This window comes from Lepisosteus platostomus, chromosome 15 (genome assembly GCF_059453375.1).
Source record: "Lepisosteus platostomus isolate fLepPlt1 chromosome 15, fLepPlt1.hap1, whole genome shotgun sequence".
Classification (NCBI taxonomy): Eukaryota; Metazoa; Chordata; class Actinopteri; order Semionotiformes; family Lepisosteidae; genus Lepisosteus; species Lepisosteus platostomus.
The window spans coordinates 24,613,913-24,637,663 of record NC_142625.1 but is presented as its reverse complement, the minus strand read 5'-3'; the positions used below and the strand labels follow the sequence as shown (position 1 = coordinate 24,637,663).

Genomic DNA, 23,751 nt, shown 5'->3' with positions numbered 1-23,751 from the left:
ACAGCTTCTCAAAGCCTCCCGCCACTCCGCGAGCCTCGCTGGTCACAAGAACCCGCGCCTTTGCACTCAATTTGATTGAATGTCAGTTTGCAAATTCGCTGTGAAGAACTCAGGAGCAATACCTTAACACCTGTTCGACAACTGAAATAACTTTTTTTTTTCGGAAAAAAAAAATTCTAAACAATTTCTACGAGGGTGTGAAAAAGAAACAATTGCAATATTCAATTTTAGTGTGTCATTTGAATGAGGAATATATATATATATTCTTTCTTTCATCAAAACGTTACATTAGTACAATGTTCCAGATTACCTTGGAAGGTGTAAACATATTACTCTTTCCAGAAATGCAATATTTCAATTTTCTGAGTGCCACTTGTATAAAATAGCGGGTTGGGTATTGAAAATGACAGACTCAACAAGACATCCTATATTTCTGGATCAGTGGATAAAATGTGGCACCTGAAGCTACTTCTATTACCCACTATGAGAAATCCTCCTTAACAATACTTCTGTGCCTCTGAAGTTTGCACTGCACCACAGAAATAATTCACCAGATGAAAATCAAAGTTTATTTATCAAATGCACAACAATACAGCGTGCAGCAGTAGTTGCTGGCAATGAAATGTCTTATATAAGATATAAGATATACATTCATTTTGGGGGAAATACTACACTGTACATGACACAATTCAAATATAGTCAACCACCAAAAGGACTCTTCAGGTCTGGTTAAGGAGAGGGGTTTTGAGGTTGGCGCTGGAGTACGATTCCCAGGGTCCCATCATGTCAATGAGAGGGAGAAGAGGGGAAGACTTTGTTTCTTCTGTCTCTGTTTCTGTCTTTGTCTTTGGAAGCGCTAGAAGGCTGAGCTGGCGTTCTTGTCTCTAAGGGGAGCAGTATCGAGCGAAGTCAGAAAAACCGCTTGCATGACAAAACACAAAGTGTCACACTGAAGTGTTGCAGAGGAATGTTGCTCTTTTACTGCACGTTCTCCATCAGTTTCAGCCACTCTGGAAGAGAAGAGAGGACATTCAGGAACCCCGGACAGACTGAGTGACCTAGGGACAGCTGCAAGGTGGAGATGGGCGGGACAGGGCTGCTGGGGACAGGATCGTAATGATGGTGACTAGGCACAGCTACTGTTTGTGAGACGGACTTGTTGTGGTCATTCCTCCTGAACTACAGCTAATAACTTCCATGTAGTGATTACCTGAATAACTTTGACAAAAGCATCATATTATTGAATAGGAACAGGTAATAGGTTTATTCCATGCTGAGAAGAGATAAAACACAACGTTTAGGCTGTGAAGCCTTCTTCAGGTGTGAGCCGAAACGTTGTTTTCTCTCTTCTCTTTTAGAATAAACCTATTACTTGTTCCTTTGCAGACTGCGCATGCTGACGCAGCTGCCCACCTGAACTGCTTCATACTATTGAACAGTATCGGGGGGCCCAGCCCTGTTCCTGGTAAGCCATTTCCAGCTGGTCTTAAAGTCTCCATGAAGTTGGTATTTGTACCAATCACTTGCTGAAGGAATTCCCAGTGTCAGAAGATTGTGAGTTACAGTCACACACGAGCTGAGCCTGCCCTGCCCTGCAATCGCGCCGCGGCGGCGAGACAGCAGCTGTGCCTGCGGGATCTCTCACCTCTGTGAAGCAGCAGCACCTGGGAGCCAGAAGAGGTCTGCAGGCTGGACCAGTGAACTCAATAATGGGCTGATTGAGGTCATTATGTGCCAAACTGGAACAAACATGGGGCCCCGCAGGCCCAGAGCTGAGCTCGCACTGAACTGCAGAGGATGCATTTCCACTGGCTTTGAGCAGATACGTGCTGAGCCAAATCCTAATGAGCCCATAATGACTTAATATACTGCAAGACAGACAGATTCCCTCTGAACCAGGGGCAAGGGCATTTCCACTTAACATCAGTCTGCTACAGAGATTCTATCAGAAATTGTGCTGCAAAGTGGGAACCCGTCACTGAGCTGGGTTTGCACGAGAGCAGGAGGATGCTGTACTTCTTGGGTCTCCCAGCAACTCACCATCGAAGTCCAGTTTGCCATCGTTATTTTTGTCTCCTTCCCGGAGGAGCTCATCGATCTCTTCATCCGACACGTTCTCGCCCGCACTGCGGATGATCATGGCGAACTCCTCCCTGTCGATGTAGCCGTCGGCGTTCCTGCCACAGACAGACACAGCCGTGCTCAGGACAGTGCAGGAAGCTCAGCTTTCAATGCCCGAGGGGAGCGGCTCTCTGGCCCAGCTCACTTCGGGATGATTACTGCGCAGACTCGACTCTCATCCCTCGTTCAAAGTAGAAAACACATCACACAACGCGCTCTGTGGGCATTCCTCCATGCGGCTGTAAAGGCTGGTTCAGGCTACAGAGGAAGGTACATACTTGTCAAAGATGCGGAAGAACTCTGCCAGCTCCTCCTCGCTCTTCCCTTGCTGATCCTCCTTCATCTGGCGCACCATCATGACCAAGAACTCCTCAAAGTCAATGGTGCCGCTGCCTGGGGCCAGAGAGAGACAAGAGTCAGGACTGGGGCCAGAGAGAGACAAGAGTCAGGACTGGGGGCAGAGAGAGACAAGAGTCAGGACTGGGGCCAGAGAGGGACAAGAGTCAGGACTGGGGCCAGAGAGAGACAAGAGTCAGGACTGGGGCCAGAGAGGGACAAGAGTCAGGACTGGGGCCAGAGAGAGACAAGAGTCAGGACTGGGGCCAGAGAGAGACAAGAGTCAGGACTGGGGCCAGAGAGAGACAAGAGTCAGGACTGGGGCCAGAGAGGGACAAGAGTCAGGACTGGGGCCAGGGAGAGACAAGAGTCAGGCCTGGGGGGCGGGGAACAGGCCTGTACAGAGCCACCAGGAGACAGACAGACTGAGACAGGGAGACAGAGAGACAGAGAGACAGACACACAGGTCTGGGACAAGAGTCCCAAAGACAGAGCCACCAGGTGACAGATGGACCAACAGAAAGAGAGATATTCCAGCTGTCAAGTGGAAACAGAGACTGGTGGACAGACAGGGAGACAGATGGACACAGAGAGGGGGTGGGGGTGGGGATGCAGACAGTGTTTTCCAGGGCTCAGCAGTTCCTTACCGTCCTCATCTACCTCCTCAATGATGGCGTCCAGCTCCTCTCTGGATGGGTTCTGCCCCAACATCCTCATGACGGTGCCCAGCTCCTTGGTGCTGATGTCTCCGCCGCCATCAGTGTCGAACATGTCGAACGCGGCCTTGAACTCTGGAAAATGAACGGACTCCAGATTACGTCCCGTGTTAAAAACAATCAAACACCCGATAGCGCCGTAGTTAACTCACTTCAAGAACTAGCTAGCTTAGCTGGAAAGTCAGCGGTGTTTTTTTTTACGAATGAACCGAATCGCCAGGATGGGCGTGTATAATGCGCTCACCTCCGATCTGTTCCTCGCTGAGGTAGGAGCGCGCGTCTGATTGCGCGTCCGTCGGCTGCAAGAGACGGGAGACAAGAGCCTCAGAATCGCAGAAAAGGCGCTTCTCGCTGGTGGCGGTGCTAGTGTCTTACCCTTTCAAGGACACCTTGAACAAATCAGATACCTTCAACTGGCCGTATCAAATCTGCCTTCTCCCCAGTGACTTGACACCAGCCATGTAGCACACCCGAAGAAGCGTTGCGTTTCCTTTCTTCTCTTTCCAGCAGGGAATAAACCTTTTACTTGTTCCTTTGCAGACGCAGCTACCCACCTGAACTACTTCTATTAGAAGAGACCTTTTAAACATTAAGACTTCAAACTTTCTACAACCAGAGCCTCGTGCCTAGAAGAACCCGATGACTTCAATAATAATTTCTGAATTATTATTCAGACACGTCCAGCCAGGACGGTTTCGGTTGATCATGCAATTTCTTAACCCAACAGGCTCAGACAGCGCCGAAGCGGGACCGCGCCTTGCAGAGCGCGCACACGCGCGAAAGGAGCGCGCTTTAGAGACGCCACTTCAGCGTGCGTGTAATAATAATGAAAACATCTTGCACAAAAGATCACATCTGGTCCCGAGGATCTATACACAAAATATAATATATTAAATATAGATATATCTTCACAAATTTCGAAAAAATAAAATCATTCAAAACGAATTGATTTGATTAAACTGTGCATCTGTAGAATCTTAAAATGAGGCCAAATTGCACAAAGTTATCTGTGTTTGTCACTTGATCAATAACATTTAGACAATCTTTCAGTTGGCCTTAGAAACTGACCCCCGACACGAACCCACCCCCGCAAATGTAGAAACACCGGGTCTAAATAGTTTGCGTTGATACCTAATACCCACTGTGCGTTTCCACCATTAAAGTTTGGAAATCCTACCAGATAATATCGCTTGCTTTAATCTGGCTTCACGGGAGTTAACATCATGCAAACGTTTTGATGTTTTTTTTTCTCGCTTGCGAAGCGTGTATAACCTAATATCCGTCGGCTGCTTTAATCGCAACCCGCTAATACCCGAGAGTATATAGTTACGCATATTTCGAATTATTAAAGAGAAAAATCGGTTTTGAGGCGCGTGACCGCTGGACCAAAACAGATTGTTTGCGCTACATTCTCAGTAGTGTGCTTTCTTCCGTTGATGAAGACACCCAGTTCTGCAAAGCGACAACTCAGCGAAACTCTTCAGCCGGCCAAGACCTACAGCACATCGCTCCCGCACCTGGCCAAGTTACCGAAGACCTTCGGATCATTTCCTAGCCCAGCTGACCCGGTCGCTGCCCTGACAGTGACCCCGAGTCACCCAACCTGCTCGCAGCTGCTGTGAGCTCTGGCACAAAGCAAAGCGAGATCTTTACCGTCTCGGAGAACTGCTCTATTCGGTATGAGTTTGAAAATCCTCGATTCATACATCCTTCTACTATTTACAGATACTCCGGTGCCAAGCACATGTCCTAGGGTTTAAAAACGTTTGTTAAACGTGTTTGTTAAAGGAGTATGTTTATTGCATCTGTGCATGATTAAACATGTCGTTTTGGACCGTTACTGGTATACCATTATGTAAAAAAAAAATAAATCCTTCCAAGTTTGCCATTCGGTGGATAAAGCGGATGCCTCCAGTATATAAAGCGATTTGAGATCCTTTGGGAAGTAAGGAATGATTACTGAGGTATCCCTCTCACATTCCACTGTCTCCCGGGTGTAAGGAATAGTTCCAGACGTGCTGGAGTTCCGGGTGTGGAGGTGATCTTTCACAAGACGTGAAAACGAGATCGGCTGTCTTCCACTATTAAGAGAGAGAGTCGCCATATGTCCCCATGATCTTCATTATCAAATGCATCCTTTCTCCTTCTTCTCTACTCACAGAAAGGAGCGAAGAAGTCGCAGGTTTGTCTTACCATGTTTGCGGGTTACGATAGACTCCCACAGAAGAAGAGCTCCCCTCCACAGAAAGACTGCACGTCAGCTGGAGTTCACCCACCTTTTAAAAACGACTACCGGGGCCACGCCTCTCCGCCCCACTGGCGTCCAGAATTAGAACCCTTAACTTTTAGGGTTTTGAACAGGATCCAGCCAATAGAGTCTTGGAATGCGATGTCCATTTGTTTCTATGAACATTTGCACTGCGCTGAATTCCAGGACAAAGCTGGAGAGCTGGGGGGTAAGACCCTACAAACAGTACCTTTCACGCAAAAACCGCTCGGTGAGATACGGGGTCTTTCATCTGAAGCCTGCTTCACGTTGGTGCATGCGTGCGTTTTCTTCCTGTGTTTTAATTGTTCCTGTCTGTAACTTGGAAGATAAAGATTTTGAAACGAAAACTCGTCAGATCCTAATTTTCCGCTTTATAAAATTATACTTCCATGTAATTTTAATCTCTGAGACGTGGAAAGATAACCTGAGGATTGATTACTGTTGCAGTACAAAGTGTAGAGAGATACAGTACTAGGTGTAGAGCATATTTTGGAACTTTTTCAAAATATGATTAACTTTTTTTAATCTAAGGAGTTAAATATGGTGCTTCAATTTATTGACGTTGTAATATTTATGTTGATAGGGAAATGTGCGTGTATTTTATTTTGTGATTGAATTTGTTCAAAACAGTAAAACACTATTCCTTGAAATGAGGCGATATCAAACGACCCTTCTCTAAATAGCAAGCAATGCAGAGCCAGCTGGGTGTGTCCTTCACATAGGGTCTGCTAGTGCCAAACTGCAATAAATTCATTATGTCATTATCACTGGCTTTTGGTTTGATGTTGAAACTCTCCTTATATAGATACAGGACCCTGGAGCATTCCAGGAGGTTCAGGGAAGTGGACCAGGGTTCCAGAATCTACAGTATATAAGACTTGACTTTCACCATGCAGGCTGCAGTCTTTCACTGGTACAGAGCAGGGCCACCTGAAGTCAGAGCTGCTTTTCTGAAGCCCTCATGCGGGTCTTCAATTCACCTGTAGCTGGAGCCCCCAGGAGACTGCAGAGCTCAGAGGACGAAGCAAATGGTTTTCATTGCTGCTCGGGGATTGTACAGAATGGCTCTGGACATCCAGAGAAGGGCATGGTTCTGGATAAAGCTCTTGATCTCTAAGGCTCTTTTAGTCCTGTGTGAGCCACAGGAGGTCTTGGTTGTATCGGGGCTTGGGCTCCTGCTGTTGTTGGATCAGTGGATAAAACGTGGCCCCTGAATCTGCTACTGTTCTCCACTATTGGAAAACCCTCTTCAGCAATTGAAGTCCGCACTGCACCAAAGAAAGAAGTGACAAGATATAAAATATAAAATCATTTTGGAGAAGCACTACACTGTACATGACACAATTCAAATACAGTCAACCACCAGAGGAGGACTCTTCAGGTCTGGTCTACAGACAACCAGTCTGTGCTCTAACCAAGCTCTTGATGAAATGGTCATTTAACGTCCAAGTTGGACATCTTTAATCCTTTTCAGGTCCCTAAAGTTGTCGAATTGAGCTTTAGGTAACACAAAACTAAAAACGAGCCATTTAAAAGGGTGAAATAGAAACCAATGTTGAGTTCCATCAGCATGAGCCCTGGTAAAAGAACCCAAAGCAAAGACTATGTTGGGGTCCTGGGAGCCATGTGTGACTCTGAACAAATGTTTTTTTTTGTCCCAGATTATTTTTCCAGGACAATTTTACAAGTCAGAACCTTCCTTTTCCACAATTAACCCTTTGTCTTGACACATAAACTCTAATCCCACACACATCAGAGTGATCAGCCCAGGATGTGATCATTAAATCAAAACCTCAACCACAAACCAGCCAGTCCCAAGCGATTATCGATCCGCTCAATGTCTGCTTCTGTCTGTCCAGAGGGAAAAAGTCCTCAGCAACCTCAACAGCACACAAAGCATTTGTGTGCTGGGGGGCTTAGAGTTTCGATTTAATCCAGGCTCAGCTCTCAGTGTTGTGTAAAGAGAGAAGTCAACTCCAGACCCTATCTCCTCTGTGGCTCCGGCACCTATAGAAGTGTCTCAGTCCCTGACTGGGAAAGTGGGTTGTGGCACAGTGGTGCAGGAATCTCTCAGCTGAGCACTGGCAGTCCCACAGTGTCTCAGAAACTCAAATACCCCAAAGGTACAGTGCTGCCCTGCTCACTCACACTGTGTAAAGCACTGGGACCTCTGACTCTCTTTCTCCTGATGTCTCAGAGGCTGTGTAAGCAGGCCCTGAAAAAATCCAATTAAATCTGAGCCTGTAAACCTCAAAAACCTCAGGGTGTTGGTTCATCTGAGTAATGGAGAGTCCTGGTGTGAGGAGAAACTGAGAGACCCCGCGGTCATCAAGAGTCAGGAATGTCTGCCATTACTGTCCCACACTGGCTCTGGAAAGCACCCATCCAGTACATCTGATGTCATCCTAAATCACCTGTCTTTAGAGATAAGGAACACGTGTAAGCTACTGAAGGGATGCTCTTCAGATTTTCGTTCTGGGGGATCTTTAAATTACATTTAATTTAAAAAAATCACAAGATGAATAGATCACAGCAAAAGCCTTCCAAATCTTTATAAATCGAAGATTTAAGGGGTTGGCAGAAAAACAGTTGATCTGGGACACTCATAACCATCAGAATAAAGCCAAATGTCTGAGAAGTTGAAAACAGCTTTATTTCTATTCTGTTCTGTACAATGCTGGGATGATGCAGCTTACGCTTGTGACCGGTTTCACATGTCTGGGACAGGTGGTTAAGGAGAGGGGTTTTGAGGTTGGCGCTGGAGTACGATTCCCAGGGTCCCATCATGTCAATGAGAGGGAGAAGAGGGGAAGACTTTGTTTCTTCTGTCTCTGTTTCTGTCTTTGTCTTTGGAAGCGCTAGAAGGCTGAGCTGGTGTACTTGTCTCTAAGGGGAGCAGTATCGAGTGAAGTCAGAAAAACTGCTTGCATAACAAAACACAAAGTGTCACACTGAAGTGTTGCAGAGGAATGTTGCTCTTTTACTGCACGTTCTCCATAAGTTTCAGCCACTCTGGAAGAGAAGAGAGGACATTCAGGAATTTCCAGAAGAAAAGACATACTGTATATTCTCACAAATCCTTGCTACGGATATTCAAACAATCACCACCTTAAAGGTAACAGACTTTGCGGAGTAAAATCTCATTTGGACAGTGTTTTAATCATGTATACAATCTGTCAAAAAATGTAATGTACAGTACATTGTGCTTAATGTCATGTGTGCCTGAATATCTTCAGCTACTGTTGGAGAGTAGACTTAAAGGAGAATTCTTGTGTAAATGTGTTCCTGTGTTGAGCAATGAGAGCTGTGTGATGACTGAGGGACAGTCTGTAACACACTGGTGGGGACAGAAGGAGACAGGTGTGGACTGATGCGGACAGGTGCAGACAGGTGGATAAAGTTGTGGACAGTTGTGGATAAGTGGGGATAGTTATTGACAGCTGGGGGTAGGTAGAGATAGGTGGACAGACAGGGACACATGGGGACAGGTGTGGAAAGGTGTAAAGAGGTTGGGGCAGTTTTGGATAGGTAGGGACAGGTGAGGACAGGAATGGAGAGGTGGGGACAAGTTGGTACAGGCAGGGATAGATCGGTACAGGTGTGGACAGGAGAAGACAGGTGTGGAAGGTGTAAGGACACATGGGGACAGGCAGGGACAGGTGGGGACAGAAGGGAACAGGTGTGGACAGTTGTGGATAAGCTGTAGTTGTTGGCAGCTGGAGACAGGTGTGGACAGGTAGGGACAGGTGGGGCCAGGTAGGGACTGGTGGGGATAAGTACAAACAGATGGGGACAGGTATGGACAGTTAGGGACACATGGGGACAGGTAGGAACACATGGGAACGTGTGGACAGATGGAGACAGGTTGGTACAGGTGGTCGCTCTTCTTACCATCAAAGTCGATCTTGCCATCGTTGTTCTTGTCTCCCTCGGCCATCAGCTCATCGATCTCGTCGTCTGTCACGGCCTCTCCAGAGGAACGCAAGATATCCCCAAACTCCTCCCGATCGATGTAGCCATCACCATTCCTGCAGGAGACATTGTTGACAATCATTTGAATAACAATTCCTTACTTTCACATCAGGGTGACAGAGGATCGCCCAGTGCTTCACACAAAGTCTCCAGTCACCACACTGGGACATTAGGTTAGTCAGGTCCAGGGGGGAAAGAGTGTCTCCTACTGGTCCATCAATACCACTAGCGATACCAACCTGAACTTCCCCCGGAGGTCTCCCATCCACAGGCTGATCAGGCCAGACCTTGCATAGCTTCTGAGACGTGATGCGATTAGGCTACACAGTAGTTATGCTTTAGTCACACAGGGAGGTGTGTTTCATCAGAGGACCAGGGATTGTCCAGTTTAAACAGCATCAAGCCCTTCCTGCAGAGAGGAGCACTTACCTCTTGCAGGTTAACCCCCAGATGATGCTGGTCCCCACGTACACAGGAGGGTGGACTGGGATAATGGATTATAATGATTATGGATTGGGAACTGGGGCTAGTTGTCCGAGTGTGTAGGAGTGGCACGTGTGTGGTGGCAGAACCTGTTATGATATTAGTACTTGCTGCTGTACACTGTGTGGGTGATGTGCATGGACATAGCAACCTGGAGTACTGTCGACAGTCAGGTCTGTACCTGTCAAAGATGCGGAAGAACTCTGCCAGCTCCTCCTCGCTCTTCCCTTGCTGATCCTCTTTCATCTGGCGCACCATCATGACCAAGAACTCCTCAAAGTCAATGGTGCCGCTGCCTGGGGCCAGAGAGAGACAAGAGTCAGGACTGGGGGGCAGGGAACAGGCCTGTACAGAGCCACCAGGAGATAGACAGACTGAGACAGGGAGACAGAGAGACAGAGAGACAGACACACAGGTCTGGGACAAGAGTCCCACAGACAGAGCCACCAGGAGACAGATGGACCAACAGAAAGAGAGATATTCCAACTGCCAAGTGGAAACAGAGACAGGTGGACAGACGGGGAAACAGATGGACACAGGTGGATGCCTCTTCCCTGCAGAGAGGGGGTGGGGATGCAGACAGTGTTTTCCAGCAGGTCCTTACCATCCTCATCTACCTCCTCAATGATGGCGTCCAGCTCCTCTCTGGTTGGGTTCTGCCCCAACATCCTCATGACGGTGCCCAGCTCCTTGGTGCTGATGTCTCCGCCGCCATCAGTGTCAAACATGTCGAACGCAGCCTTGAACTCTGGGAGGGACCAGACACAGCCAAACAGCACTGAGTTTCTCATTTCTGGGTTAGTATATTGTATATACTGTAAGACAGCATAATTAACACTTCATTTGTGGATTCACCTGGGCAGTGGATACACATTGCTGTAGTGCATTAGAATATTAGGACTATTCAATGTAGGAATGTGTGGTTTCCTTCTAGGGACTAAGACACCTAACCTCCAGCTCATTTAATTGGTTACCTAATTGTCCCTAAGTGTCTGCATATGAGTGAGACCCATCCAGGGGGTAGTCCTGCATTGCACCCTATGTTTCCAGGATAGGATTCAGGTTGCTTGCTTATCAGGAGCAAGCAGCCCCCTAATAATGGCTGGATAGATGGAAAATAATAACTTTTATGGGTCCCCCTCTCCAGAGGTGTGGTTTTCAATAGATCAATTTTCAGAAGAACAGCGTGACTCCAGGGGATCTGATTTAAGAGGAACAGCTCAGTGTGGGTCTTTTTGAACGCTTTAAAATCGGAACACTTTGGAAAAAGACCTGTGTCTTTGATATAAATATTCAGAATGTCTTAAGCGTAATAGATTCTATTAAACGTCCTGGAGTAGCACCCATGGGGACAAAGGAGGGACCAGTGGGTCGTACTGCTTCCTCATTTTCTCCTGTGAGACGCTGCCAGATACCTACCAGCGACCATCTCCTCGCTGAGGTAGGAGCGAGCATCGCTCTGCGCGTCAGTCGGCTGGAAAGAGAAAAGAGACGCAGTGAATCACAAGTAGAAACTATAAGGAGTGTACAAGCAAGAACAGAAGGTACCTATTGACACAAAGAGTTATGGAAGCGTGGAAAACGCTACCAAGCTGAGTGCTAATCCATTTAGTCAGTTCACTACGAGTTACCAAATGGATGTGATGGGCTAAGTGGACTCCTCTTGAAATGGAAGATCTCTCCTGCTGTTAATGTTCTTGCTTTTAGTGGGAAGCACATTTTCTGCAGGGAGGGAACTACAACACCCTGATAGCTGTCTAACATCATAGTGCAGTCAGAGATAAATCACTGAGTCATTTACATATCGAGCAGGGAGTCAGATGCCTGTGTCATTTGTTTGTTTTTTTTGGTGTTCCTGAACGCGAGTAGCTAAAGATTCCAATTGCTGGTATGGACTGACAGGAAAAATCGTATACAATTATCCCACAAAATTTGGATTCCTGATGGTAGAACTGTGTTCACTTCCAAGCTGAATAGAGATAAAGGATAAATAGAACAGGTTTCCTCATCCATTCACCCTCTCACCCCGGTCATAGTATAAAATCAGAAAGTTGGGGAGCTAAATTCCAGGACGGGGCTACAGTCCAGTTGGTTTTCTCTGTCTCTTATAGAGGAAGATCAAATGAGTCCAATGAAGCTGCTCTTATGGTCTTGTGTAAGTGTGGAGTCTGAGCAGGCTGACGCAGAGGCACCACTGAGAGCCCTTCACTGCAGAGACCCTGCTCTGGGCCCAGTCTGTGAGGAGATGGAGAACTGTGTGCCGAGGGGCACTACTAATTCTACTAGAGAAAGAGAAAGGCGTCATGTTTTAGTTTTTGTTACGAGCACAGCTGTCACCAGTTGACCCTCCTTATTCAGTCTCCTCGTCCCTCTCTGTTTAAACCCTCCGTTCACTCCTAGTCCTCGCTCGGTGTTAGGAATCTATCCGGCATCTGATTTGCATCGTCCTCGAACCTCTGGCTACCGACACACAGACCTTTCTAGCGTCGGACCTTCTGACTACCCTTCCGTCTCGCCCCTTTTTGGAATTTTTTGCCTCTCTGCGTCCTCGAACCGGACTCCGACCTCTAGCCTGGAACTATCGAAGACTCTGCTGCCTCACTCCTCTCGGACTCGTAAGCCATCGGACTCTCTCAGTAACCTGCGCAGGGTTCAGGACTACTCGTCGGAATCGTTTTCCAGTCAGGATGAAGAGCAGGCGGCTCAGAAAATGCCCTATTTGACTCCTTCCCTCCATTTAAAAAATTGACCTCAGCCTCTTTTTTACCCAGTTAGCGTGCCGTACAGCCGAGACTCATCACACTTACTGTTCTGGTTTGTAAAGAGCATGTAAAATGCTTTCGTTGGGTTTTTGGCATTGTATGAAAACATCAGCTGTTTTTCAAATGTATACTTCACAGTAGGTTTGGGAGCATTACTACTGAGCTAAAGATCTCAAATTAAATATTGTTCATGAAAAAAGTAACCACTCCCTGATGAAATGCTGTCCTGCAGCTACAGTAAAGCAGTGATGTAGTTCATGTGTAGTAAATTCCCTTCTTTGGGAATTGGCCTTTCCTGTATAAGGAAACCATATGGAATTGTAACAGCATCTCATATATACTCTTGTGCAGATTGAAAGGAACACTCTGAGAAATTCCGGGATATAATTACTCGGACTCAAGCCGCTTCCCAGTCCGTAAAAGGCTGGGACTGCGGAGCAAAGAGCATATCACCCCCAGCTGACTCTGCAGAAGAGCCCCTCAGAGCCTTCTGCAGGCTTGTGACTGCTGTATTGTGTTACAACCTACAAGAGACTCCCCCTGCGGGGTGCATGCAGCTATCGCCTCAGTCCCCGTTAATACCACACGCCACCCTCTCCTCTTCGTCGCTCATTTTCACATCCCTCCTCAACCCCCCTCCCACCTTTGTAGCTACCCCTTGGTTGCCTTTTCTCCAAGCACAGGGGTGCTGGCCTCCCCGTCCTGAGGCTGGGAGGCTGGACCTCAGCCAAGCGGGTTAAGCCAAAGTTTTCACTAAATTCAATAAGCTATTCTACCGTCACACAAACTCCACGGCAGCTGCTGTCAATCCTGGTGAAGAAGTGTTTCTGAGACATTCGTCAGTGAGGGGTTGGAGTTCCCCGTGACAGGTGCAACCTCCTGGCTCTCTGGGGCCAGAGGGGAGCACTCTGATCACTCTGTGATCCGCCAGAGTGAGGAGCACAGCTTCAGACACATGACTAGGGCTGCTCAGCTTTCAGCCCACTCAGGCCAGCTCACCGTGGATCCATGCTTTTACCAGTTCCTCTAATTAAACTCATAATCAGCAGAAAACATTAACGAAGGTGCTGGCTGTATTAAATTCCTCCAACAGAATAGACTGAAAAGTGTCACACAATAAACAGCTGTATGTATAGACAGATAGGTTCTGCTTTCTAGCATTGACAAACGGCCCAGGATCATTTATATCTTCTATACACAGCAGTAACTCGCAGTAACTGGTACAAATACTCTTATTTCTGCACAATATTTCTAATAAGAACCATATTAAATATGTTTTACTGGTTCAAGCACAACTACACCATGCTGTTGAGCTTTATAAACAACTGTCTGTGGCTTCTTATCTTAAAAATCTACACCGAGCAGAATCAGACCAGGCTCTGCAGCTCTAATCCCAGAGGGCCACAGCCCTACAGCTAACATAATGTATCTATTAGATTAAATACGCATTTCCAAGGATGAGTGCCAAAGTCAAGCAAATAATTCATCAACTATCTGCTCCAATTAAGTAAATTAGAACTTGGCTTGAATGAAAGCCAGGTGAGTCTTCCACTCACTTGGACCAGAGCAGAGTAGCCCTGCTTCAGACAGTCCAGCTCTCTGCAGCCTCCTAGTGTTTGAAATGGTCTTGGCTAATCGATATTCGCACGGCACGGCCAGAGACGCTGGGTCTGAGGGCTGGCTGGTGAGTCAGGAGCACACAGTTACAGCTCCGCTCCCTCTCTGGCTCGATTCCCCCGAAAGAGCTTTCCGAGCTGTGCTCCGGAGCCGGCCAGCGGCCGCTGCTTCCGAAGGTCTGCGCTTCCGGAAACCACACGGATCAGACAACCTGCAGATCCACATCTCCTACATGCAACATACAACTTCCCCTTCCTATTCTTCGGTCTTCACGCCCTTCACTCAGCTGCCTCCCATCCTGCAGAATGAACCACCTCAACAGGACCGTTTATGGCCTCTGACCATCCGTTCACACTTAACGCTTTATTCTTCTTAGTGACCTGACTCGCTGGCAGTCTAATTGCCTACAAAAACAAACTATGTTCTTTTCCAGTGGAGGAATGAGGACTTAACAGAGGAAATCCTCTCTTCCTGGGAAAAAACAGTGGGATTAGAAGTTCTGAAGAAGAGATTATTGTAATTAATGGTGACGTCATTAAGGGCAACACTTAAAAATCGCTCCAAAATTATTGGTTATTTTTCAAAGCAAGGGAGAAATCGTAACACTTTACATATTTTTTACATGCATATAGCCTTTGAAACTGCTACCTCTGTTGGTATTACATATACATACACTGTTGTTAATACACTGTCCTTTTTTAAGTTGAATATGTTCAAATACAAAACAGAAGACATTTTCTTGGTGAAATCTTTGCACTTTATTGTATGTATATGCAATAACAATAAAGTCTTGTTTAATGGCACATGGTAAATGCATTTTAATTTTTTTATTGCGCTTATAAAAAATAATATCCGTAATTTGTTAATACAAAAGATATTTTGATCTATCTATAAGACTATTTACATACAATATCTATATCTATGTTTGTTCCTGCATATTGAGCTAGTAAAACTCAAAAGGGAGAAGAACTCAAAAAAAGAAACATACACTCAGGGAATAATCTTATTGAATGTACTGGAGTCAGAGACATAGTAGGATACAGTGTCCAGGCTCTGGGCAGTCTGCCAGCCTGCCCACTACTGTGCCCAGCAGTCCGTCTCGGCTGAGTCAGCCCACACGCGCCATGGACATCTGAGCGCCACCATCACCTTCTCCATCCCTCATGTTATCACCTGACACACTGGCATGTGCAGCCCTGTGCTCTGGGGCGCCATGCCCTCACTGACACTCAGCGTGCCCGCTAAACAACCTGCTCTCGGCCCAGCAGTCACATACACTGTCACCGTGCACTCCGAAACAGCCCACAGCTCTAACCCTGAGCACATTAGACCCAAAGCCCTACTGCTTCCTGAGCTGTGCACAGCACTCTGACACTGACAACTTCAACACACTGCTGCTCAGAACCCTAGCATCTAGCTACTGAACACACTGCAGTTCAGAATCCTGACATTTACGCTACTGAACACATTGCAGTCCAGCACTGTCCCACTACTGAAGTCCTGAAGCTCACTGCCTTAAGCACTCATCATTAAGAGCTCCATTCTTCCGCTTCCACGGAAGTCACCTCTGAGCCCCTTGGTATCAGTGTCTTTCACTACAGAACCTCTGGCTTGTGTAATTATTCCAGAAATCCCCAGCAATTTGAAGGGGCCAGGTTAGACAGTTATATTACACTGAAGCAGGCTTTGCACTCAAATTTCTTTTATCTGCATGAAATATTTTCTCACTGGAGCCAGAGCATCTTTTTCTATGGACAACTGGAAAGGGCACTGGGAAGTGTCTGGCAACACCAGTGCTCAATCAGTGCCCACAGGATTTAGGAATTCAAAACCTGAAAATCCCCCCCCCCCCCCCAACTCCACCCTCCACTGCAAATTTAACAAAAAGCGTCTATAAAGCACAAGCCTTAACAGTAGCAAGAATTAGAATGAGAATATGCATGTTAAGGACAAGCAAAACGACAAAAAATAGAAATTCTTTCCAAAATCCGAGACAGGTTTTTGCTCTGATCCAGGTCCCACCATCCAGAACTCAAGACCTACTTATAAATCGGAAGCTGTTTTTAGGTTATTTAAAAAAAAGTGGCAGTAATAATGAATACGAGCCAGGATGCTTATCCCATTAACCAGGCACGCGGAATCCCAGGTTCATGTGTTCACGGGAGGAGAGAGCAGCTGTTGGCAGAATCCAGTGGGAAATTGGCCAGTATCCTCAGCCGGATTCAGACTTTCCTCACACTCCAGGCCGCTGTTCGTTCTTTCTCTTTGATTTATATTGGCAGAAGCGCAGACCGAGGCAAGATTAAAAAAAAAATAGAACAGACCGTCAGATCTGTTTTTCTGCAGATTCTTACCATGCTGACTTGCTAAGCAATTGGAGGGAGAGAGAGAGGAGACAGACGTAGGGGATGCAACACTTCCTCCAGCTGACAGAGCGACACCAAAAAAGCCCAGTGTTCCTTCGTCAGCCACTCAATATGTACCCTCACACCTCAGGAAAGTTTCAGCAAAAATCTTCAGGATTGGGCAAGAAACCAGCGCCCTCGGCTCTTTCTGGCCAATGAGAGCTCGGCTCTTCTGTCCCCCCCTGCCTGCTTCACGACTGGTAGCTCCCACCATTTCACCTTATTTAGCTAAAGGACAGCTAGCTCCGTGTCTCAGTGACATTTAAAAAAACTCAGTCAAGGCATTGGCAGGTTATTTTGGAAATGTTTCAACTAAGGAGCCGGAGCACATGGGGCGTCTGGTGGGATTCCTGGAGGGGGGGCTAGTGTGTGCTGTCAGATGTGACATGGCATGTAATGCATATGTTGATTGATTTGCTAGACAGATAGACAGACGGACAGAATATAAGCAGATGGCCTTGAGCACTGACAGGCAGCAACCCATCTTGGGGAATTGTGATAGATGAAGCTGGATTTTCAGTGCACAGTGACAATTCCAGGGCTGGAAGGCACCATGCCTCCTGCTCGGGAACTCGGTGAGCACTGAGGAAACGCAGACTCTTCAAGGAAAGGCACAGCCTTGCTAAAGGCAGGCTGCTTGGCCCCTGCACTCTGGAGTGCATTTTACAGCACGTTGCTTGATTGCTACACACAGAGTGAGATAAATATAATAAAAATTGCTTACACTTCTATAGCGCTTTTGTGGAGACTCCACTCAAATTGCTTCACAGGTAATGGGGATCCCCTCCACACCCACCAGTGTGCAGCCCCACCTGGATGATGCGACGGCAGCCAGAGTGCGCCAGTCCGCTCCCCACACACCAGCTCTCAGTGGGGAGGAGAGCAGAGTGATGAAGCCAGTTCATAGATGGGGATTATAAGGAGGCCATGATTGGTAAGGGCCAATGGGAAATTTGGCCAGGACGCCGGGGTTACACCCCTACTCTTTTCGAGAAACGCCCTGGGATTTTTAATGACCACAGAGAGTCAGGACCTCGGATTTACACTTCATCAGAAGGACCGTGCCTTTTTACAGTATAGTGTCCTCATCACCTATACTGGGGCATTAGGACCCACACTGCAGGGTGAGCGCCCCCTACTGGCCCCACTAACACCTCTTCCAGCAGCAACCTTAGTTTTTCCCCAGAAGGTCTCCAATCCAGGTATGGACCTGGCTCACACCTGCTGAGCTCCAGTGGGCTGCCAGATGTGAATTGCAGGGTGACATGGCTGCTGGCCATAAATATGAATTATGTGGAATGATCTTTGATTAGCTCTTGAGATTTCACAAACGAGGAGTGTGAGACTTCCCCTTTCGAGTGTATAAACCCTAGGGTAGTCCATAATGTCTTTTGCCTGTTCTACGTTCCTTGGCACTGTGAAATGGGCTAATTAATATTCATTCTCATAACTGATAGCAGCTGCATGCTCTAACTACATACCATCAACTTGAAAGGTTTTCCTACCCAGCACTGGTGGAGCGTTTAAGCCTGGCTGAGCAGAACTTCCAGAACGCTGGTGATAAAGTGCACCAGACCGAAGAGGATTCAGAAATCAATGCAAGTGACCGTTTCCTGCAAAAGAGGATCTCCAAGCTGGCTGTGGGAGTAGAATGGATGAAGACAGCCCTCGAGGGCTTGGATTGTTGAGAGAGATTTGTGTGAGAACTTGTCCTCCTCCACTTTTCCGACTTGCTGATCCAGCTGAATATCTTCATCGGGGTACTGATTGAAAGCCGGGAAGTGTTAGGTGCCAGCAGGGCTGTGTATTGAATGGATGTCGAGATACATTGTCTGTCGACAGTGGGCAGAATAAAGTATGGGTCTGATTTTTACAGCACCAGGCCCTGGGAGAAACCTCCTGTTCCCTTCGTTTCCTAGAGCTTCTTACAACATCTCAGCATCCTGGTTTTCAAAGCATTTTTTGCTGTGGGTTGAGTTAGGCCTTTGTTCAAAGACTAGTTCTACAGAAATGAATAAAGTTAATGGACAGTTTATCTCCTCTCACCTCTCTCGAGATGCTCCCCAGGCCATGAAGTCAACATCCTCCCCCCTCCTCCCTCAAGCTGCGGGATGAAACTGACCTTCGGCAACTGCATCGGGTTTCCTGCTAATCCACGACACTTGAGTTTCGCACATCTCCCAGGGTCATCCAGGACCGCTGCTAGGGGAGACTTTAGCAATAAAGAATAAAGGCGTAAACAGCTACCAGTGTTTCTTTGTTTATAATACCACACTTCAGAAAAGCTCCCATCTCCATCAGCCATCACTGTGCTGCACAAAAAAAAAGGAAATTCTTTCATTCATTCTTGTCAATTTCTGGCGTCTTTGTCTCCCCTGTTTATTGCGCAATTAAAATGCAAGATAAGAAGAAAAAACTGATTTCTTTGGTGCCACTTTTCCTTCTTTCATTGTCTTTTTACTGCACAGATACAAACTATTGTTTGTTTATCAGTATGTCTCCACGCTTCCACGTTTTATAACTGTATTCCGTGGCTACTCGTGACCTTAATCTGCTCCACGACTGTGCCCTGATACTATCAACCCCTAGACTGCTCTATCGATCCTGCCCATCATCAATTAATAAATGAAGGATGTGCTTGCGACAAAAGTGTGTGACGGAGTAGATTGGAGTTGGCCCAAGCTGACTCGCTTTGCTGTGCTGTTACGATTTTTTTCCGCGCTTTCTTTTTAACTATTTGTAAACCACGCATAGGTGCCCGGTCTGGAATGGGGAGATGTTTCGAGCCTCGGCTCTTCGGCTGCGCCCCCGGCCCTCGCTCCACAGACGAGGAAGCGCAGGGGCGCGTTCCGCCGACCCTCCGAGGGCGCTCCGCAGCGCGCCGACTGGAGCCGCCGCAGCGCAGCCCTGCTCTCATGAGGCGGTGCACCGCAGCCAGGAGATCTCCGCTGACAACCGGTAAGGGCCGAGGCCCTCTCATATTTATCTGACTGTATGGTCATTCAAGCGCGTCTTTCCACTAGTTGGCATCCCAGTTGTGTTGTTATTGTGCGTCTTTTTTTCTTGTCATTCCTGACTTGCGCCTGACGCAGGGACTATGCTGGGGAGTGGGGAACACATATATGTGCACATGCTGCACTCAAAAACGATGCCCTTGGTTTCATGTCGTAAAAAGTGCGAGGCAATGCGCCCATAAACACGGGTGATTAGGAGGGGCCATTGGAAGTTTCAGCATTATTAATTCACCTACTGACAGAGGCTGCCCTGGGACAGCGCGGTAAACAGATATCACTTTCCGCTGAGCATTCAGATGTGAAAAAGCAGGGTGTTAAAAATTTAACTGCTGCTGTTGGACACCTCACTTTATCTGTTTACAATTTTACGGTTCTTTATGGGAGTGGCCTGCAGCCCTGTCCCTGAAAACCCCTTCCACTGCAGCCTCGTTAAGCTACCGAGTCAGTAAAGTACGTGGAAGATCTGCCAGAATGAAATAAGACAAAGTTCAATTTCAGAGATGAAGGGCTTCTGATGAGAAAGGGCCACTTAAAGTGAACAGTGGTGAGATCATGAGCTGTAAAAGGCTACAGATTGTCCTAGGCTGTATTGCTGCAGATACACACTCGTTTGTAAGACAGTGGTTTGCAGCTGCTTCAGTTGAAAACGTAGCACTGTATGTAGCAGCACCTTACAGAGTGACATTGCCTCTTGAAACCCAGGCAGTGGGGAATTCAGAGCCAGTCTTTTAGCATGGTGTATCTAGCCATTGAGCATGCTTCGAGCAGCTGTGATTGGACCCCAGCAGAACAAGGACCCAGCTTGTCACATGCCTTGTTCACCACCTGGTGATGTTACTGGCCCATTGTCTCTAGGGTGCTGTGTTTCAGTCCATGTGAACAGGTCTGTGAAGTCTGCTCACAAACTTCATGGACCCACAGTGCGTAATGTTTTACCTACATACAGGTTTTGTGTATATAAGAGCTGCTCACACTACGACAATCCCAATCTGCCCGGTTAGAGTACTTTCATTCAAGCTGTGCTTTGTTGTATTGATCCTGCTAATTATCCATGAAGTAATTAAGAAGTGAAAGGCAATGATTTACAAGGCAGGAACTATGTGTGTGGAATCTGAAGAGTTTCTACAGCCCCTCTTTTCCAGAATCAGCACTTATCAAGTGACCCTCATTTTCCCAGATTGTATGTTTGCTTATTAAACAAGACAGGATATGTTTTCCAACCACATGCACTTCCCCAATTTCAGTGGCCAAGTTTATCTGTGGTGTGCCAGATCCTTAAATCATGTGACAAACTGCTATCCCTTAAGCTTTTAATACACTGGCTTCTCTTGCCAGGCTACCAGTGTTGTTGATTATGCTTATTTTAGGAGAGATTTGATGTTAACAAGCTACTTCTATCAATGGATATTCCACCAGTTGGTTAATTAAAGGAGTCCTTCTTATTTGTGCATTTAATTTCAATTGCATCTCACCTGTTTTATATTTTATGAGCAACTGATATTACCATAGGCACAGTTTACCTGTCTGTTATTAAACCCATCTATTGACAAGAGCAGACATCTACAGTTCCAGCCTTAATTGTGTTTTACACACTAAAACAGCTAAATGGTTAGTCACTGCCTCCCCATTACACAACAAAGACATTTTCAAACTTACTGATTTAATGTTGTGTTGCTGCTATTATGAATCGAATCCTCATTATGTCATGCGAACTGTGTGCCTTCTGTTCATATTGAACAGATTTTTTTCTAGGCCCCAGATCTCAAGAATGAGCACCTGTACAGGTGATAAACGCATTTAATTCATTAAACCCATGAACCCCAGTTGATATACTGTAGCTCTTGCCCCCTGAAACAAAAGCCAGTTTTGATGTAAAGGGAGGTCCTATAAATACCTGTTAGTATATAGCAAAGAGGTGTGACTAAGGTTGGTGGAACATGTTTTGCAGCCCCAGGAGGACATCCACTGATATCCATGGATAGTGCCCTTTTCCATGACTCGCTTTTCATGAAAACACTGGAATTGACTCCAGACAAAGAGGAGATGTGAAAGTAAAAGCACTCAGAGAGACCATGATAGGGAACAAAGGGCCTGTAAGAGCCTGAACAGTGCCCTGATGTGTCAGGGACGGCTTTGCTGAGCTGGAAGCTAGAAAATAAAGCAGGAAATCAAGACTTCCCCCCCACCTCTTCTTCCCAGAGACACTCTCTAGTTTTTGTAAAATGTTCGACCAGGAATGGATCAGAACACATTTTTATTTTTAATTGAAGTGCTCCGGTAAAATAGCTGGAGCACTTCACAGCTGAATAAATGGGAGCAGCTGTAAGTTGCTCTGTATAAAACCATCAGCCAGGTAAATAAGTAGTAGTAGTAAAAAAAAAGATAAACCAAATATCAAACTTCTTCAAGTCTAGACTTAGAAGAGCCTTTACTTCACTGGTTCTGTTCTTTACCCCTCTGCTCCTGCTGCATGCAGTACCCCCATCTACTGTCTCCTCTCATTGTGCATATATGCAGAGCAGGCTGAGGCAAGTGTGTCTGCAGAGTGGTGGAATTGTGGCAAAGAGCTAGCAGATGTAACACAGAGTTATAAAAACAAGGTCATGTGGAAGGATACCCAGTTCAAGAAAGTCTTTTGGTGACAACATAAGTAACATTATCTTATTTTCTAAACAGGAGGCTGTTCACACCACATTCTTGGCTGGGCTTCACCCTCTGAATGATGAACCCCAAGGCCAGCCAGCGGGAGGGAGAGATGTTCTGTGATGAAAGGCAAACAGAAAATCTCTTCGTTTTGTGAACAATGGTAAATTGATGCATTTGCTGTACAGCCCAGACCTGCAAATATTTGCCACGTGTCCTGTACCATACAACAGAACATGAACTTAAATTGACTAGAGTGCAGTTTATAATTTTTTTTCCCTAATCATTTATCCTGCTTCAGAGAAGACATTCAGCGCATGTTCAACTTTTTCCCAGGAGCTCTGAAGATATTACAGGGTGTGAATGAGGAGGAGTAAATGTTGGTGTTGCAAAGGTGTGTGTGGCTTCAGGTGATTCTGTGTCCATCACTGTCTGTACAGTTCGGACTTGTTCATCTTTGCCATGTTTTCCTGTGTACACCTGAAACCAGCAGAAAACATCTCTCTAACATTGTGCGAGAGGCCCCTGATTTTCCCCTGCCATGCACAGATTCCTCACTGATGATAATGACTGGTTAATGTTTATCCACTCACAATGCTCTTAAAGAAATTAGGAATGTTAAGAGCTGGAATAGTGAAGGATTACCTCTTGTTTGTTTCCTTTGCTTCAGATGCACTGTCAGGAGAGCTCAGTGCTCAGCTTGATGCATTTGAAAACTCAGTTTAACCCAATCCATTTAATTAAAAGACCCAGACCTACTACCCAGGCAGCACAGGTTTTATGTTTGATGTTTTGCGAAAACCATTTAGCTATTTTGATCAGACCCCAGGTGAGAGCTTATATCACCCTTCCATATGATGAGATCTGAAATGTCAGTTCATAAGACAAATGGAGAGAATCACTAGGATATCAACCGGAAAATCACAAGGGCTGGCTGTTGGTTGACTTAACACAGACCTCCTAAATAAGAAGCAATGTTTTAGGACCTTTGTTTTTGTGTTTAGCAGCAGTATGCTCCTTATTTGCGACATTTCCTGAGTTCCTAACGGGCAATTAGGAATAAAATAGAATTCCGCAGCATGAAAATTCAAATCGCAGAAGAAAGGGCCAAACCCAAAGATCATTCAGCCACTCGTCTGGGTGGTAAGACGGACAAAAAAGAAAGCAAATGTCCTTCTGCAGGAAAGAAACATCGAATTCATTTTGTAGAATAAACCCTTTATACTTGTCTAGACAAGCCTGTGCGTAAATGTGTGGACACCACTACCCTCCACTTCCTCTGTGACGGTGGTTCGGTGTGGGAAGTGTCAGCCTGCTGCTGTTGTGTGTTAGCTGCGTTTTCTCACACCTGTCTGTGCCCAGCGTGTGTGAGGCTGTGGACAGGCCGGGGGGCGACTGCTGGTGACCCGGCCT

General features: G+C 46.4%; 2 protein-coding genes across 2 annotated transcripts; both read right to left on the bottom strand.

The window, feature by feature from the left end:
* Positions 1-557: 557 nt before the first annotated feature.
* LOC148648321 (troponin C, skeletal muscle-like) lies at positions 558-5,501 on the bottom strand. Its single transcript, XM_088607625.1, has 6 exons — positions 5,367-5,501; positions 3,418-3,472; positions 3,105-3,248; positions 2,400-2,514; positions 2,041-2,177; positions 558-1,010 (listed from the first exon to the last, which is right to left on the bottom strand). Exons 1-6 carry the CDS (start codon positions 5,367-5,369, stop codon positions 979-981), a joined length of 486 nt encoding a protein of 161 aa, XP_088463751.1. The 5' UTR covers positions 5,370-5,501; the 3' UTR covers positions 558-978.
* A 2,573-nt stretch (positions 5,502-8,074) lies between these two features.
* On the bottom strand, positions 8,075-16,789 carry tnnc2.1 (troponin C2, fast skeletal type, tandem duplicate 1). Its single transcript, XM_088607624.1, has 6 exons — positions 16,631-16,789; positions 11,317-11,371; positions 10,502-10,645; positions 10,079-10,193; positions 9,334-9,470; positions 8,075-8,454 (listed from the first exon to the last, which is right to left on the bottom strand). The coding sequence occupies exons 1-6, from the start codon at positions 16,631-16,633 to the stop codon at positions 8,423-8,425; spliced, it is 486 nt and encodes a 161-aa protein (XP_088463750.1). The 5' UTR covers positions 16,634-16,789; the 3' UTR covers positions 8,075-8,422.
* Positions 16,790-23,751: the final 6,962 nt, after the last annotated feature.